Source organism: Lipomyces doorenjongii (genome assembly GCF_038497915.1).
Source record: "Lipomyces doorenjongii strain NRRL Y-27504 unplaced genomic scaffold V1508scaffold_52, whole genome shotgun sequence".
In the NCBI taxonomy this organism is placed as follows: Eukaryota; Fungi; Ascomycota; class Lipomycetes; order Lipomycetales; family Lipomycetaceae; genus Lipomyces; species Lipomyces doorenjongii.
This window is the reverse complement of record NW_027118119.1, coordinates 14,980-29,564: the sequence shown is the minus strand read 5'-3', so window position 1 is coordinate 29,564 and position 14,585 is coordinate 14,980. Positions and strand designations below refer to the sequence as shown.

The 14,585-nt window shown below is 49.8% G+C and overlaps 6 protein-coding genes across 6 annotated transcripts; 3 read left to right on the top strand and 3 right to left on the bottom strand.

Moving 5' to 3' along the window:
- Positions 1-718: 718 nt before the first annotated feature.
- V1508DRAFT_434217 (uncharacterized protein) lies at positions 719-1,045 on the bottom strand (the record flags this gene model as incomplete). The annotated part of the gene is made up of 1 exon (XM_066942017.1): positions 719-1,045. One exon carries the CDS (start codon positions 1,043-1,045, stop codon positions 719-721), a length of 327 nt encoding a protein of 108 aa, XP_066794070.1.
- A 667-nt stretch (positions 1,046-1,712) lies between these two features.
- Positions 1,713-3,896, top strand: V1508DRAFT_390228 (general substrate transporter). The gene is made up of 3 exons (XM_066937914.1): positions 1,713-2,138; positions 2,198-2,254; positions 2,312-3,896. Exons 1-3 carry the CDS (start codon positions 1,921-1,923, stop codon positions 3,606-3,608), a joined length of 1,572 nt encoding a protein of 523 aa, XP_066794069.1. The 5' UTR covers positions 1,713-1,920; the 3' UTR covers positions 3,609-3,896.
- V1508DRAFT_441098 (ATP synthase regulation protein NCA2-domain-containing protein) lies at positions 3,696-5,952 on the bottom strand. The gene is made up of 2 exons (XM_066942279.1): positions 5,261-5,952; positions 3,696-5,211 (listed from the first exon to the last, which is right to left on the bottom strand). Exons 1-2 carry the CDS (start codon positions 5,817-5,819, stop codon positions 3,764-3,766), a joined length of 2,007 nt encoding a protein of 668 aa, XP_066794068.1. The 5' UTR covers positions 5,820-5,952; the 3' UTR covers positions 3,696-3,763.
- Positions 5,953-6,343: 391 nt separating this feature from the next.
- V1508DRAFT_374497 (uncharacterized protein) lies at positions 6,344-10,731 on the top strand. The gene is made up of 2 exons (XM_066937554.1): positions 6,344-6,524; positions 6,578-10,731. Exon 2 carries the CDS (start codon positions 6,697-6,699, stop codon positions 10,396-10,398), a length of 3,702 nt encoding a protein of 1,233 aa, XP_066794067.1. The 5' UTR covers positions 6,344-6,524; positions 6,578-6,696; the 3' UTR covers positions 10,399-10,731.
- Positions 10,732-10,736: 5 nt separating this feature from the next.
- On the bottom strand, positions 10,737-11,836 carry V1508DRAFT_422719 (putative deacetylase LmbE-like domain-containing protein). The gene is made up of 2 exons (XM_066941054.1): positions 11,730-11,836; positions 10,737-11,674 (listed from the first exon to the last, which is right to left on the bottom strand). Exons 1-2 carry the CDS (start codon positions 11,780-11,782, stop codon positions 10,912-10,914), a joined length of 816 nt encoding a protein of 271 aa, XP_066794066.1. The 5' UTR covers positions 11,783-11,836; the 3' UTR covers positions 10,737-10,911.
- Positions 11,837-11,969: 133 nt separating this feature from the next.
- V1508DRAFT_422718 (uncharacterized protein) lies at positions 11,970-13,026 on the top strand. Its single transcript, XM_066941053.1, has one exon. It carries the CDS (start codon positions 12,126-12,128, stop codon positions 12,774-12,776), a length of 651 nt encoding a protein of 216 aa, XP_066794065.1. The 5' UTR covers positions 11,970-12,125; the 3' UTR covers positions 12,777-13,026.
- The last annotated feature ends 1,559 nt before the right edge of the window (positions 13,027-14,585 follow it).

Below are 14,585 nucleotides of genomic sequence, written 5' to 3'. Positions count from 1 at the left end.
AATAATTTCCTAATTAGGAAAGATCAATAGTTGAGTGTAGAGTGTTTTAAGGTCAGGTCCTGTAGGCCCAATAGTTCACAGTAATGTAGCCGAGTATATTCTCGAAATGCTTATAGTTCTGCAACGATATATTATATTGCATTGTTCGAACGGCATTGTAGTTATCTATATAACCTTGGAGATTCATATCTGAGATTTGAAAAACTGGATTAAATTCCTCAGAAGAAAGCAAGCAACAATTGCACTATATCGTCCATGAGCATTAGCATCCTCATGGTTTCTCCGTTCATGGAATGTCGTCGTATTGCAAGCAGATCTCGGCCGGAGTTGAACATCCTCTCCACAGACACTTCAGATGCTGGAAAAGCGAGATAGTCTCTAGCAGCCAGAGCCATTCGAAGATATTCGTCTTCTTTTTATTCGCCACCAGTCACATAGCCAATTAATCTATTTCGTATCAGATAACAATAACGCGAGCAGTATCGAAGTATCGATCAATATCTGAAAGCTTAGGGGAGTCCAAGGGACGAAGCCTTCGAAGCATCCTAGACTCTAAGTCATTGTCTGCACTATACATCGGCTGCAGTATAGTAAGTATCCGTTGCGTTCATGAAGGTATAATATTTCTTATACTTTCTCATCCCGTTTTTGACTGCAGCAGCAATATCCCTGTCTATTAAGAACTTTCCACTCCCGCTCTAATGCGTCGCCAGGTAACTCAATGGATATCGCAGTATATCGGGACAGTCAGACTGATCTGAGGCCTCTTATTTGAGATAAATAAGGTGAGATCGTTGAACATGTCATGAATCCGCTTAAGACGAGCGCAATCATTATCAGTAAAGCCATGTGGTTTTGAAGCTACAGGAACTTGCAGATCTGATTCGTTACTTGCAAACCAGCGCTTAACATTCGAAATGTTGAATTCCAGCGAATATTTATCGGGCTGGATCAAGTAATTTGCAAACCTCTTTCCATTTCTGATTGCTAGAACACCTTGATATTCAAAGGAGCATGGTTCTCGACTGCTTAAATTGTCGCACATTGCACAAGCTTCTGCAGCATTACCGGACCTCAGAGCGTGGAGTATGTCTTGCGTTATTAAATTCCGAAAATGCGCTAAACAACGAACATAGCTGTCTAGGCCAGATATATCAAAGTAGTCTCAACATTGCCAGCTCTTGGCTTCAGATTTGAAGGCTCAATACTTCGAGACGTTCTTGAGGCTTACATGCGAGGCATGGGCATCATCTTGAATCTCCAGTGAACACTGAATGCTGAGACTAACTCAGAGGGAAAGACCTCAGAATCAGGAGGACTATCAGCAGAGCTATAGGTTAAGCGCTACTGAGTCGATCTTCGAGCGGGGCTACTTCATCGCTTCCATCATGCTAGCAGTAGATTAAACAAGAGTGCATTACCAACAGAGCCTATTACCAAATCTAACGAGGCTTGGAACACCATGGAACTAGGAACCAGATAAGACCATCAATATTGACAAAGCGTGCCGCAATAAAGAATGAATAAGGCAATGAAGGACGTAAGGGAAGTGCGGAAAATGCAAGGGGAATACTTTCATATGTTCCACGTCATAATAAAACTTAGGATTAGGGCTTATTTGCAGTGGCACACTCGCTTATGAAGTTGCGTTACAAGTTTGTCGGATGGCGGATGGCGGATGGCGGATACCCAGCCCTAATTATGTGAGATCGCCGCGCAGCATATCGCTGGTAACAAGGTCCCGCCCCGACGCCGCACAGCAATGCCGAACGCAAGTTCGAACCAACTTTGTGCCCTATTCCAAAGCGGGGCCGGGGTCGTCGGCTCATCTCCGCTACTCTAAACTCCTGCCCTCCAGACTTACCAGCTCCACGCGTCGGGTGGACTGTCTGCTGTCTGCGGTCTCCTGCTCCTGTCTAGATGGTCCGCCTGCTCAATGTCTACACGATCTCCGCGTTCGCGGCCCTGGGCGGCACTCTCTTCGGATTCGACATCTCGTCCATGTCCGGCGTCCTCGGGACAGACCAGTACAGGGACTACTACGGCAATCCTCTCGGAACGCGCCAGGGCGGCATTACGAGTGCCATGGCTGCCGGGTCACTCGTTGGGGCTTTATCTTCCTCTATTCTAGGTGACCAGTAAGCCTCCTTCTTTGATGGCGACATTCACAATCGCACACGACTGACGGCGGACTCAGGTTATCGCGAAAGGTAGCTATACAACTAGGCGCTATCCTCTGGTGCATCGGCGCAAGGTAACGCAATTGCCGCTTGTTTTTTATTCGACAGATCCTCGCTAAATGTTCTCTCAGTGTACAAGCCGCGTCTAACGGCGTTTCGATGCTTATTGTCGGCCGTGTCATCGCTGGTCTCTGCGTCGGTCTGACATCCTCCCTCGTCCCCATATACCAGTCCGAAATCGCCCCTCGCAAGATCCGCGGCCGAGTAGTTTCGCTCCAACAATTCGCTGTCACCTGGGGCATCATGATTCAATATTTCGTGCAGTACGGGTGCTCGTCCCTCAACTCGCAGGCGGCGTTCAGATTGCCCTGGGCAATCCAATCCGTGCCAGCTGTCCTACTCTTTGTCGGCCTCTTCTGGTTTCCCCGGTCGCCGCGTTGGCTGGCGAGCAAGGACCGTTGGGACGAGGCCCTGAAAGTACTCGCGTTCCTACGTACCCCAGACGGCGACATCAACGACCCGCTAGTACTAGCGGAATACAAAGAAATCGAAGACCAGATCCGGTTCGAGCGCGAAGAAGAGTCGAATAGCTACCGCGAGCTGTTTGGCAAGAAAATGCGCAAACGGGTGCTTCTCGGTATGGCCATCCAAGGCTGGTCCCAGCTGGTCGGCATCAACGTGCTCATGTACTACGTCGTGTACATCCTCGACTCTGCCGGCATTTCCAACACTCTCCTGGCCTCGTCGATTCAATACATTATCAATATGGTCATGACCATTCCGTCGATATTGTGGACTGATCACTGGGGCCGTCGGCCGGCTTTACTGCTCGGTGCGCTCAGCATCGCATTCTGGCTCTTTCTCATCGCCGGCCTGCTCGCCCGCTACGGCGAACCGAACCCGGTCCCCGACCAATCCTATACGTGGATAGTCATGGGCCATCCTGCCGCGACGCGCTGCATCCAAGCCTGTTCTTACATGACAGTGGCCTCCTTCGCTGTCTCCTGGGGCCCCGTCTCGTGGATGTACCCTCCCGAAATCATGCCGCTGCGCATCCGAGCCAAAGCCGTCTCCATCGCGACCGCGACAAACTGGGCAGCGAACTTCACGCTCGGGCTTGCTGTCCCGCCACTCCTACGCGCCATCCGCTGGCGCATGTTTTTCATTTTCGGATCTTTTAATCTGGTTGCGTTCATTCACGTCTGGATCGCGGCACCGGAAACAAAGCAGCGTACCTTGGAGGAAATGGACGAGATTTTCCAGCACGGCGATTCACTCTGGCGATCGTTCACTGGCGTGCACAATACGGACCGGCTCGACAACCTGGCGAAGGACATCGAAATGGGGCATCTCAAAATCCACCGCTCCGTCCAGGTCGAGATGTACGATGATTACATAGGGTCGAGTAGTACTGGCACTTTGAAGTGAGTGTTTTTTTCGTCCTCGTTGTTGCAGCATGTATTGGATAAACGCTTGTTTTTGGAGTTTTGGGTTTGTAATTTGGCTACATATTATTGCATGATTTGGGTGTGAAGTTCGACGAAGGAGGCCGGCACAGGACGGAATAAATATCACGACGTAGATTACTCAAAAAATCGCCCGTACACTCTCCAAATCCGCTCGACTGTATCCCGCTGTCTATGCACCCCGAGCTTGATGTCCTCCAAATCCCCCAAATCCCGGGCCCAGTCCGCCCGCAACTCCCGCGGAATCACGTCGGCACTATTGCGGAGAATGTGCACTTCGCAAAGCACGAGTCCCTCGTCACGGTACGACAGCCACTCGCCCTCACCGCTCCTAACCGTCAGCATGCGCTCGACGTTCCCCAGCGTTCGCACGACAGTCGCTTTCCGATCCGCCCGGCTCTTCATGCCTTTGCCCGAATACAGTCGCCGCACCCATCCGACCGCAAAGTAGCATGCGATCGAGCTCGGCAGCGCCGCGACGACGCCAAACACGAGCTCCTGCGACTTGAGCAGCCGGTCGATGCCCGTAATTGCGACTTCGACGTCGACTTTGGTTTTCTGCACCTGGATCAAGAGCGTCCGGATGAGCTCGCCACGGACGGCGTTTTTGAGGGGCGCCTTGAGTTCTTGCTCGTACACCCGCAACACGGCCGACACGTCGCCTTCCCGAACCCCAGCGCGGACTGCCTCGATTTCGCCAGGCGATAAGCCGCTCTCGGTGCTGTCGACCGCGAAGTCCACCACCATGCGCTCGAGGCTCTGCATGTCGGCTTGCAGACTCTTGCGGCCGACGATCGCAACTTGTGCGGAGTCGTCGTGCCGGATGGTCGAGATTATGTTCTTGGCTGGCTCGACGACCCAGTTGTTCCAGAAGTCGAGCGCTGTCGTGGACGCGTCCGCGAGCCATTGCGCGATGCTCGCGCGCCGGTTAAACAGGATCTGCCCTAGCGTGCCAGAGAATGCGAGCGTGCATACGCAAATGGGCCAGTATCGCGTCAGCGCGGATGGCTTTCCTGCCCTGCGGACAACTGCCGCGAGGGATTTCGACTGCGCCGGCAGAGCGTCTGACGTCATGGCCAGTATTTTCTGCGCGACGAGATACGGTGGCCGCCGGGACCGCCGGGAGGACGACACGGAGAACACTTTGGCTTCGAAATTGTCAACTTGGCTGCCGCTTTCGCTCACGCCGGACACGATCGCTTGCATCACGTCGACCACGCGCTCGACAGTCCGCCGCCAGTCCGTATCATGGCGAAAATGAAGCGATTCACCAACGAGCAGGCCAAGTGCCGCGGCCTGCGCGTCGCGCAGTTGGCGCAGCTGCTGTTGTTTTGTTTGCACGTCCTTATAGACTGTCGACAGCGGCGACATGGCGCGCTTGAACACGGCCGTAGGGGCCACGGCGCGTGTCAGCACTGACAATCGGCGGATCGATATGCGGTGCCGGTGGACTGATGCCCGCAGGGTCGTGATCCAGTCGGAAAGAGACGGGCGCTGGGCCGTCATTCGTTGGCGGGCGTCCGTGAAAATTTCCTGTGCAAGGCTGACGAAGCGAAAAGGCGCCGCTGTTTGGTTAGTTCATATATGAGCGTAATAGCAAAATGAACGACTTACTCTGGATAGAATACACAACCAGACCACTTGGCCCCGAAAGCACATTGTCCCAGTAGAAAATGTCCTCGGAAAGTGGTAGCGTCTGGTTCAATAAAACGTCCAGCAACCGTCCGTACAAAACCACGGCTCCCGCGGCAACAATAAGCCATTCGACTTGTTTCGTGCAATCCGATGACGAGTCCTCGTAACCATCCCACGGGTCCTCATCGTCCAGTTCTCCTGATCCCGAATACGTGCGTACTTCTTCTTTGCCAGACTTTGCGTGCTTCGCGTCAGATGAATGTATGAGGTACGCCCGCAGAGTGGATTCAAGAGTCTTGACCGACGGCAACGACCCACCGGGACGAATAAGCAATTGATTCAGTGCCACGAGCAAGGGCTCAGTTGCATCGAGCAAATCGTCTGCTTCTGACGTTGACAGTTCGTCGAGCGCTGTGGAGGAAGCATTTGCAGATGTGAGACCGAGACGCGGCGCATATAGACTTGGAAGCGTTGTCGATGCTAGAAGCTCCAAATCAGAAGACAGCGCGTGGATGCGGGCGTCCACTACTGTGCACATCCTGCTGGCCTTCGGCGATGGCGAAGAGATTGTGGGCTGTGAACTAGAGGGGCAGAATATTCACGCTTTGCTGAGCCTCTATTACGTCACTGCCGGGCAACTTTGGATTTCAGCGCTCTTTTGGCCCGGGAACTTTACGAATGGACTAGCCAACAAAAATTACATGCCGATAGCACCGCATACCGAGAGAATACAAAATATATTTATCTATCTAGGAGGACTTAAGTGGCACTAACAAAACTGTAGAATTTGAAAGCCGTAACTAACTAGAATAATATATTCGTCGGAAGGTGAAATGCTGTCTTCTGATAAACTGAGCCGCAAGGGCTTCGTACTAAAACCTGATAGCCAGGAGAGAGATTACATCACGACCATAATAAGCTCCAGTACGGACCACGCTTTTCTAAACACAGTTAGCCTGTATTCTTTCATCACTCAAATAAATGCCACCAATGAAACTGTAACACGCTCCAATCTTATGGTTGAAATTCAGAACCCAGCATTAAATAATTTTTCTTCGGGACGGCATTTGACAACCAAAAATTCCTACTCCTGTTTTTCGCGGCATTCAGCATTCACACCCGAAATCGGCCTCAGTTGCAGCTCACGCGATAACGATTTGGTATTAATCAAGATTATTTGCCCAAGAAAATTGACGGAATTCCATGGTTCGCCGATGCCAGGAGTTGGCGTGTATAGAATCCGGTAAGTCGCCCAGCTTGTTTCCCAGATAATAATATCTTAACATAAAAGCGCAGTCGAGAGAATTTCATATGCATATCTCACGCCATTGGCACAGCCACATAATATAAGCGCGACATCCCGGGGGCTATAGTCCTGCATGTTCCGGTAACCATTCGCTACAAAGAACGAGAGTATGCGCCCGGCGCTGACATGCAAGGTCATCCGCGAATGGAGCAGGTCGGCGTTACGCGTGCCCCTTCCCGTCGTACCTGTGCAGCAATGTCCCAGGCGTGCAATTGCAATGGCGTGTATATTACACCGGAAAAAGGCTCTGAGCGTTGTCCGGCTTCGCAAACCGCTCGATACTCGTTGGGAGGTGATGGTGCGGTTTCGAAGCAGGACGATCAGTTCCGGTGCTCCGTCGCGACAGGACGAGCTGGTCGACAATGGGCGCGATCCGCCGGTCCAAAAGGATATCGGGCACGAGGTTGTGCAAGTACGAGAAGAAACGTACGGAGTTCGAGAGGAAGAAGCATATGGGGTGGCCGAAAACCAGTGGTCGATCATACCAGATAAATTGACGCCGTACGTTGTCAAGCCCAGACCGCACGCGGATGTCTCGTCAGATTCTCGGCATCTACAAGCCACAACAGCTGACGACGACGCACCACATGAACTAATTCATGAACAACACCACTCTCAACATACGGACGCTCAAACGTCAGAGTCAAAAAATCTAGGCTGGTACAATCTTCTCAAATCGCCTCGGCATATTCGACCACCACTTAATCCGGATCGACCGAAAAAGGAACCGCTGGTTGATGAACAATCTGTCGATATCACATCAGACTATGTCGTGCAGTCCGTCGAAAAGTTATTCGACGGCAACCCGAACACGGCAGAGCTTGATGCCACGACCTACACCCGTCCTCCAGGAATTACAGCGCGCGATGCATATGTGATTCAAGAAGCAGACAAGAGCCGAGCGTTGTCATTGACTCAGGATCAGTATAGAGAGTATGTACGGTATAAACGATATGTCAAGCGATATGGTCCAATTCCATTCAACGTCTTTCTTCGCAAGACAGTGCATTACAACGATCCAAAAGATATCAGCATCAGAAATATACGGCTACTTGAGGATTACTCCGCGCTTCGCGAAACCGAAGGCGTCTTCATGCCGGTAAATATCTTCCCTCGTCGCAAGGAAGTACAGAAGCCCGAATTCGACCAGTGGGAAGTGCCCGAAGAATACAAAAGGGCGAATTTACCTCGACAATTTTTTTTCATGCATCTCGATAAGGAACTCAATGACATGAACGTCGACTTGCCGGCGAGAATCGTCGCTCGAATTCTGCCAATCCTGCAGCGAGCGAATGAGAACCCTACTCCGTATAATATCATTCTGGATCTCTACACAAGAGGAAGTACTGGCAAGCTGGACAAAGTTCTTCGCTTGCTTTGCATCGCGTTCCCAATTGACAAAGATGTGCGCTTGACTGTCCTAGACTCGTTCGCGTCGCTTCTTTTCAAATTGCCGCCAGCAAATTTTGCCTCGTTACTTTGCCGCATTTACGGATCCGCAGAATTGAGGAATGTGTGCAAGCTACTCAGTCCACCTGGTCATAGACACGAGCGAAACCAAATCCTCTGGCTTGGATCTCAGATCAAAGCATCGTCCGAATTCAATCCAGAAGGCGCTCGAATGATGCTTTCGCTCATTGTAATTCATCTCGCTCTCGAATACGGGTACGATTTCCCGGCCGGATCGTTAGTCGTCAAAATCTTGCGCTCGGCTCCAACAGATCAACGTGCTAAACTTGTTCCGCTGAATCTGCTGCATGTCATCATGGGTCGTCTCCTTGATTCAATAGAGTACGACAGCTCGCTAGTTGAGCTGGGCATGGTGGTAGATTTGTGGAAAGAACTGATAGGACTCGGTGGCAATATACTTCCAGAACATCAGTTCAAGGTCATGGAACTTACGCTCAAGTTTACGGATGAAATGCCAGATTCGCCGAACTTTATTCATGATCCCGATGCTGTCTTCAACCTAATCTTTCAGCAGCAAACAGCGATTGAGCGTATCCCAATCTCCTTCTACATATCCGCGATTACCCGTCATCTCAGTATCGGAAATATTTTAGGTGCGCTCAGACACTACAGACTAATGGAGCGACATATGCCCAGCACCCATCCCCCTCCTGAATTGACCGCCGAGATATTACATGCGTTGAGCAAGGCGAGATTGTACAGGCAAGCACACGAATTCATTGTCAGATTGAATGTTGCAGCTATGAAATCGTCCGCCATAGTCGAGGCCATAGTTAACTTCGCTGCGCGCACCGATAACACACTATTAGCTGGTCAGATACTACGTCATGTCAAGCGGCCTTACTCGCGAAGCATGCTGCGTCAAGTGTTGTTTTTCAGTATCAAACGTGGAGACCAAAACGCCAGAGATTCAATGATCCGCCTTATCAACGACGTCGACAAAATATCATCGGATGAGTTCGGCATGCTGGTCAACGACATGTATGAGAATCACGGGTTGGCCGAGGCATTAAATCTCTTACATAAGTCACCGGCACATTTAACCGGCGAGGGATGGAAAGCAGTCTTGCACAAAGCATTTCTGGAGCACGATTACGAAATTGCATCGACCGCTTTGTCTCATGTCAAGCCAGACGACGAGGGATACTATCTCGGCACACTGCTGACTTATGTTTCACGGGACATTGGCGTTGCGAAAGCTCGGAACGTGTTGCAATCTTTGCTTGACCGAACAATAGATATTGAGAGCAGTTCGGGTCGACGAAAAAATCGTGAACTGATCATGAGTGCGGAACTGCGTCGCCTGGCACGCGCGTTAGATCAGTCGTCCGATGACGATTTGGCGTTTACACGACCGAGAGCGTCGGCAATAGATCCAGAATTGTTTCTTTACAAACATCGCTTTCCTGGGAGGAGACTTAAGCGAGACAAGCAGAAAAGGTCACGAATTCTCGAGGAGCATCGCTACGCTCTACGGAGACTTGGCGTCGTGTCAGGAGCGGAGACCGAATCTTCATACCCACTAAGTGCGACAAAGTTCGACTTGTCGATATTCGATGGTACAAAACCAACCGCGTTGTCAGTACAAATCGTCGGACGTTTGGCGTTGCATGAGGGAGACATCAAGACGTACAATTGGGCACTGATCACGCTGGAGGCCATGGGCATAAGTCCCGTCGATATTCACTCTTGTTTTATCACCAACGTCAAAGAGTACAGAGAGGGCGAAGTACGCTCCCAAGGTGAACGATGGGCTAGGGTGAAACGGTCGCGAAAGAACCGCTACGATGTGAAACATATCGTCCTGAGAAAAGCTAAAGCTGGTCGCGAGCAGCAGGCAACTGTTGCTGGACGTCATCAAGTTTTCCTAACGAAAGGGCACGTCAAGGCAGCGATTATGCCTATATCAATTGGACTTCCGCGATGGTTCAGAAGAGAATGGTTACGTTGGCCGCTGAATATGTCGAAACCTATTGATTACTCCAAGATTGACTACAGACGCCTGACATATCGGCAACGACAGAGTGTTCTGTATGTTCGAGACGAGATCCGTCGTCGGAACAAAGAATACAAGGAGAAATTGCAGCAAGAGTGGCTTGACATTTCACATACAGATAACGCTGAACTCCGAGTTCGGAAGATGAAGGATTTGCTTGCACGATATCAGCAAACGCGCAAGGTGCAGGAGTACAAGCAGATTTTGGATAGTTCTAAAGATTCGCCAGAGCTTAGTGCAGTCGAACAGATGCGACGATTTTTGTCGAGCCGCAGAGAGCTGTTGCAGGCGCAGCGCTGGAAAAAAAGGCATCCTGGTATGCCAGGTCCTCAAAACAATAAATGAGTGTCTTGAAATGTGCTGAGATGAAAGGACATGCTTTGTAAATAAGCAGGCGGTGAAGAAAACTGCCAAGGATTGGGCACAGCATTGAGATCGACCATTGTACATATTCTTCATCACTATAAAGATTGTAAATTAGTTTTGCATATATAACTAGTATGTTTGGAAGGAAGATTGGTTCCATGTATATTTCTTTCTAATATCTTCTGTATTATATTAAATTTACGTGTGTTCATATCGTCTTATTTCGTGGCCATGCACTGGCGGTTCATTGTCGCGTACCAATTTCAGCCTCTCATTATGCGGCTGAAAATGGTTGTGATTATTCTTTGGAGCTACGCTTTTTCAACTCAGTTGCAATATATTAACGAAATGATAGGTTAGTCGAATAAGCATCTTATTACTGAGTAGAACAAAGTCACTGTACTGTACTCAAATATGCACCAATAAATGAAGAAGCCGATTATATACATATACAAACTATAAGTTACTACAATCCAAACCTATTGACCATGCTTACAACAAATGCAAGTCATTAACAACCATATATCTGCTCAATGAAATCCATCCCCATCTAAACCACCGCATCTGAGACTTGTGCGCCTGGGTCATCGCGTCGCGTGTGTTCGCATACTCCCTCACGTCACTCACGAGCACTAACGATCGCTCCGTCTTGCTGTTTCTGTTGAACATATGATTGGAAACATATGTATACGGAATATCCAAGAAAGAAACGTATTTGCGGAGTATGGAGGTGGATTTAAGCATCCAGACTTCTCGCTGAATCTCCCCCTGCCCGCTCAAGAATTCGCGCGCGAAGATGTTGAGCGACATATGATTGCCGTGTCCCGAAACGCCGCCATTGTCAAATGTAATCACTACCTCAACATCTGTAAGATGCGGCCCAACAAGCGAGGCGATTGCATCCGTGGGCCATTTAACACCCATTTGATCCTGTACCCGTGGGTCGTCAAAGATAATAACGTTCGATGGCGGAATTCCAAAGTGAGCAGCGGAAGAACGCAATTCGCCTGTGCGTGTTTCACCGAGGCTGTCAGCATTTCCGGTTGATAGGCAGAGAATACGCAGATTGGTCTCGGGCAGTGCTGGCGACCCGAGGTTGGTCTGAATTGCGAGCTGCCGGAGCGCGTTGAGCGTAGGACCGAAGAACATGGCCTCGTCGTCTGGGTGTGCGATTATCATCGCGATGCGCTTATGTGCAAAGTGAGAGCTCAGTGTACGCACATTTGGTGGCCGCAGTACGTACTTCGTTATCAACCTGTGGTGTTATCGTCAGTGTTGAGGAGGACTCATAACTTGAAAGTGCACACTACCAAGCGAGAACTGGGATCAGGATAATAATAATGAGTTTTCTGATACGCATCATTGACAGTGCGCACTGCTAACTACGTATATCGCCGAAAGCGACTGTCAAGACGTATGTGTTTGCAAAGTGAGGCCCAATGTGAGAAAGCGCCGGGTAAACTGAACTATGTGAGCCTATAAACAGACCCTAACCCTGCAATACACGTCCATCGCGCCGCGCCTACTTCAGCATCGCTAACTAGCAAGTGTGTGTTGGAAAAGCACCGGGAAGGTCGAAGACGGCAGTTCAATTCCGCTATAACGTCGTCGTTCCGGCGACAGCCAACTCAAATTCGACTGTTTTATGCCGCATCCATCTCTCGCCACTGCACATTGAACTCGCGGCCTGCTCAGCACTCATCATTATGTCAGCCTTTAAACCAGCGCTGAAAACGACTACGTCCAATGCACCGCCCATCACATCGGTAGCGGATTCCTCTGGACAACCGATTGCAATAGAGTCACTACTACCAAATGGAGACATAAGTCCGTCGCCGCGCAAGAAGACAAAGTCTGTTAGTTTTCACGAAGACACAAAGCCTCCGAGTGAAGAGCACCCGACAATAGCCGGCAGAGCAAACCTGTCCTCATTAGCTGATCCCAGTTCCCGTGAAGAATATGCATTTCTCCTGCTCGATTATGCAATGGTTGTCGTTCCACTTGCTTCCGTACACGCTGTCCTTGACGTACTCGTGTATCGTCAATATCAACAAGCGCTGATATTCGGTGACCTGGCGAGACGTGCTCTGGTTGCCCTTGCCGTACTCTTCGTGCTACATTCCACTGTCCATCCCACACATTCGTCAATTGGTATACAGATGATACTAATGTTTGTTGCTATTGTGTTGGGTACATATTTGGTACATGCGGCGACTATGAATGATTACTTTGCAGTTATGAAGCAGGCACCATCATTGGGGACACTGCTAGTATGGCTCGCAGTTGAGCTGGATTACTATTGGAGTATTGTAGCAGCAGTAACGGTCGGTTTTATCGCTTGGTGCTTGCGAGTGTAGATTCAGTTCTGTTTACCATTTTTTGTATTCATGCATGGGTCGGGTTTGGTATTTGTCATGGGTAAGTTTTGGCTTGGCATTCTGTGTATATTTTCGCCACGAGATTAGTTACGTTTTGTACATTTTTCATTTGGTTGTTTGGAAGTATGACCCGGTATGTGACGATGCAATGTATGTTTTAGTGGGTTTAATACAAAGGGTTAAGATGTTGGTTAATACAGTGTCCCGTTAAGTATATTTTCATAGCATCAGTATCATGAAGGACAACAATCGTTATTTACAGTGGTATTATAACAGTTCCACTTGCACAGAACTCCATGTAGTCAGCCACGAAAATGAAGAATCGGAATCTCAAGTGCCACCACCAAACACTCGGAGGACACGTATGAAACAAGTGCTGAGCGACCGGCTCGCGAGGAAACGCAGGTTGACGTTGATGGCAGCTTCCCCTATATTGCGTGGACTCGTAGGCAGTGATGGGATTTCGACTGTCTTTCCGACAGCCAACGACTGGCCCAACCGGGGATGGCATTAATCTGAAGCATAGGCAACCGGAGGACTGACATAACGACGGGCAGCACCAGCCAGACACGGCGTGGCTGGGTGTTACTGGTGTGTAGTGCACGCGAACAAGATATATTTCTGGGTTGGCATGGTAGCTAGCGTGCTCGTATATGTGTATAGATTCTCGAGTTAAGAGAGGACAGGAACATCCACTTGGACAACGGCGTAGGGAAACCCTCCGGGAATTAACAGAAACCCAAGTGGGGAAATAAAGAAACCTGGAGTGAAAACCTAACTGTTCCTTCTGACGACGGTAGCAGGCGAAGCCATGACGGCAGCTGGGAATTGTCCGGCGGTGCTAAGAAACATGGCGGAGGCAGCACTTCTCCTGAATCCACGGTTTGGTCATCTTCTCAGCTGCAAGCTGCAACATGTCCCGGATCTCACTGGGACTGCCAATGAGGAATCTTCCAAATTTGATTCCTTTCATGACCAAGACCACCGGCACGAATAGGGAGCGCTCCATCATCTGGGTTGCCCGATATAAGAGCCGATGCGGCGCAAGAGCTGAATCTTTTGGGCAATCGGCATCTCTTCTCCGATCAGCATCATGATACAATACTTCGGCATTCAGTCAGTTTCAATAGATACCTTGGACGAGGAGACAGTGGAGATGACTTAATCCAGGGTGTAAGCATGTTTGGCAGTACAATCTGGCTCATCATCCGTCGCAATGTACGCATCAGCGCCCAAGTTGAGGACATCTCCTGGTTTATTTGCCTTACGTGAAATGGCCACCAAGTTCCCGAATTCCATATGAGAGAGCAGCTAGTTAGTTGTTAGAGGCACTGACCGGACAATCAAGAACTGATTCAAAAAGAAGAGAAAGAAACATAAATGGACAAGAAGAAGAAGGAGGAGGAGGAGGAGGAGGAAAAAGAAGAGAAGGAGAGGATGGCCACTAGCTAGCTTGCAATCGCCATTGGAGCTTGCATTTGTCATGCCAATGGCATAGAAATGAGCAGTAATGCCCATACAGTATGACCGGCATGATGGACAGTAAAGCCAAGATGGTGCTCAAGGCAGCTCACGAAAAGGCCGGAGTGCCGTACTAGCCGAGTCGGAGGGGGATGTTGGAAGGACTGCAAACAGGGTGTACCGACAATTCCCTGAAGTACGCCCAATAATTGCAGCCATAAAGGCCCGGAGGGACAAATCCACTCATTCAGTCCACCATACTTTTCACAATGTTATCTTGGGATTGAAGAATTCAAGCGAACAATCAGTCTGGCTCTGCACATAGAT

Bases quoted from the DNA above. Each gene is read 5' to 3' on its own strand.
- V1508DRAFT_390228 (XM_066937914.1), top strand. From the start codon at position 1,921: ATGGTCCGCCTGCTCAATGTCTACACGATCTCCGCGTTCGCGGCCCTG. The intron at 2,139-2,197 runs GTAAGCCTCCTT...CGGCGGACTCAG, and splicing joins TCCTCTATTCTAGGTGACCA to GTTATCGCGAAAGGTAGCTA. The intron at 2,255-2,311 runs GTAACGCAATTG...ATGTTCTCTCAG, and splicing joins CTCTGGTGCATCGGCGCAAG to TGTACAAGCCGCGTCTAACG.
- V1508DRAFT_441098 (XM_066942279.1), bottom strand. From the start codon at position 5,819: ATGTGCACAGTAGTGGACGCCCGCATCCACGCGCTGTCTTCTGATTTG. The intron at 5,212-5,260 runs GTAAGTCGTTCA...CTAACCAAACAG, and splicing joins GGTTGTGTATTCTATCCAGA to CGGCGCCTTTTCGCTTCGTC.
- V1508DRAFT_374497 (XM_066937554.1), top strand. From the start codon at position 6,697: ATGCGCCCGGCGCTGACATGCAAGGTCATCCGCGAATGGAGCAGGTCG.
- V1508DRAFT_422719 (XM_066941054.1), bottom strand. From the start codon at position 11,782: ATGATGCGTATCAGAAAACTCATTATTATTATCCTGATCCCAGTTCTC. The intron at 11,675-11,729 runs GTAGTGTGCACT...ATAACACCACAG, and splicing joins CTGATCCCAGTTCTCGCTTG to GTTGATAACGAAGTACGTAC.
- V1508DRAFT_422718 (XM_066941053.1), top strand. From the start codon at position 12,126: ATGTCAGCCTTTAAACCAGCGCTGAAAACGACTACGTCCAATGCACCG.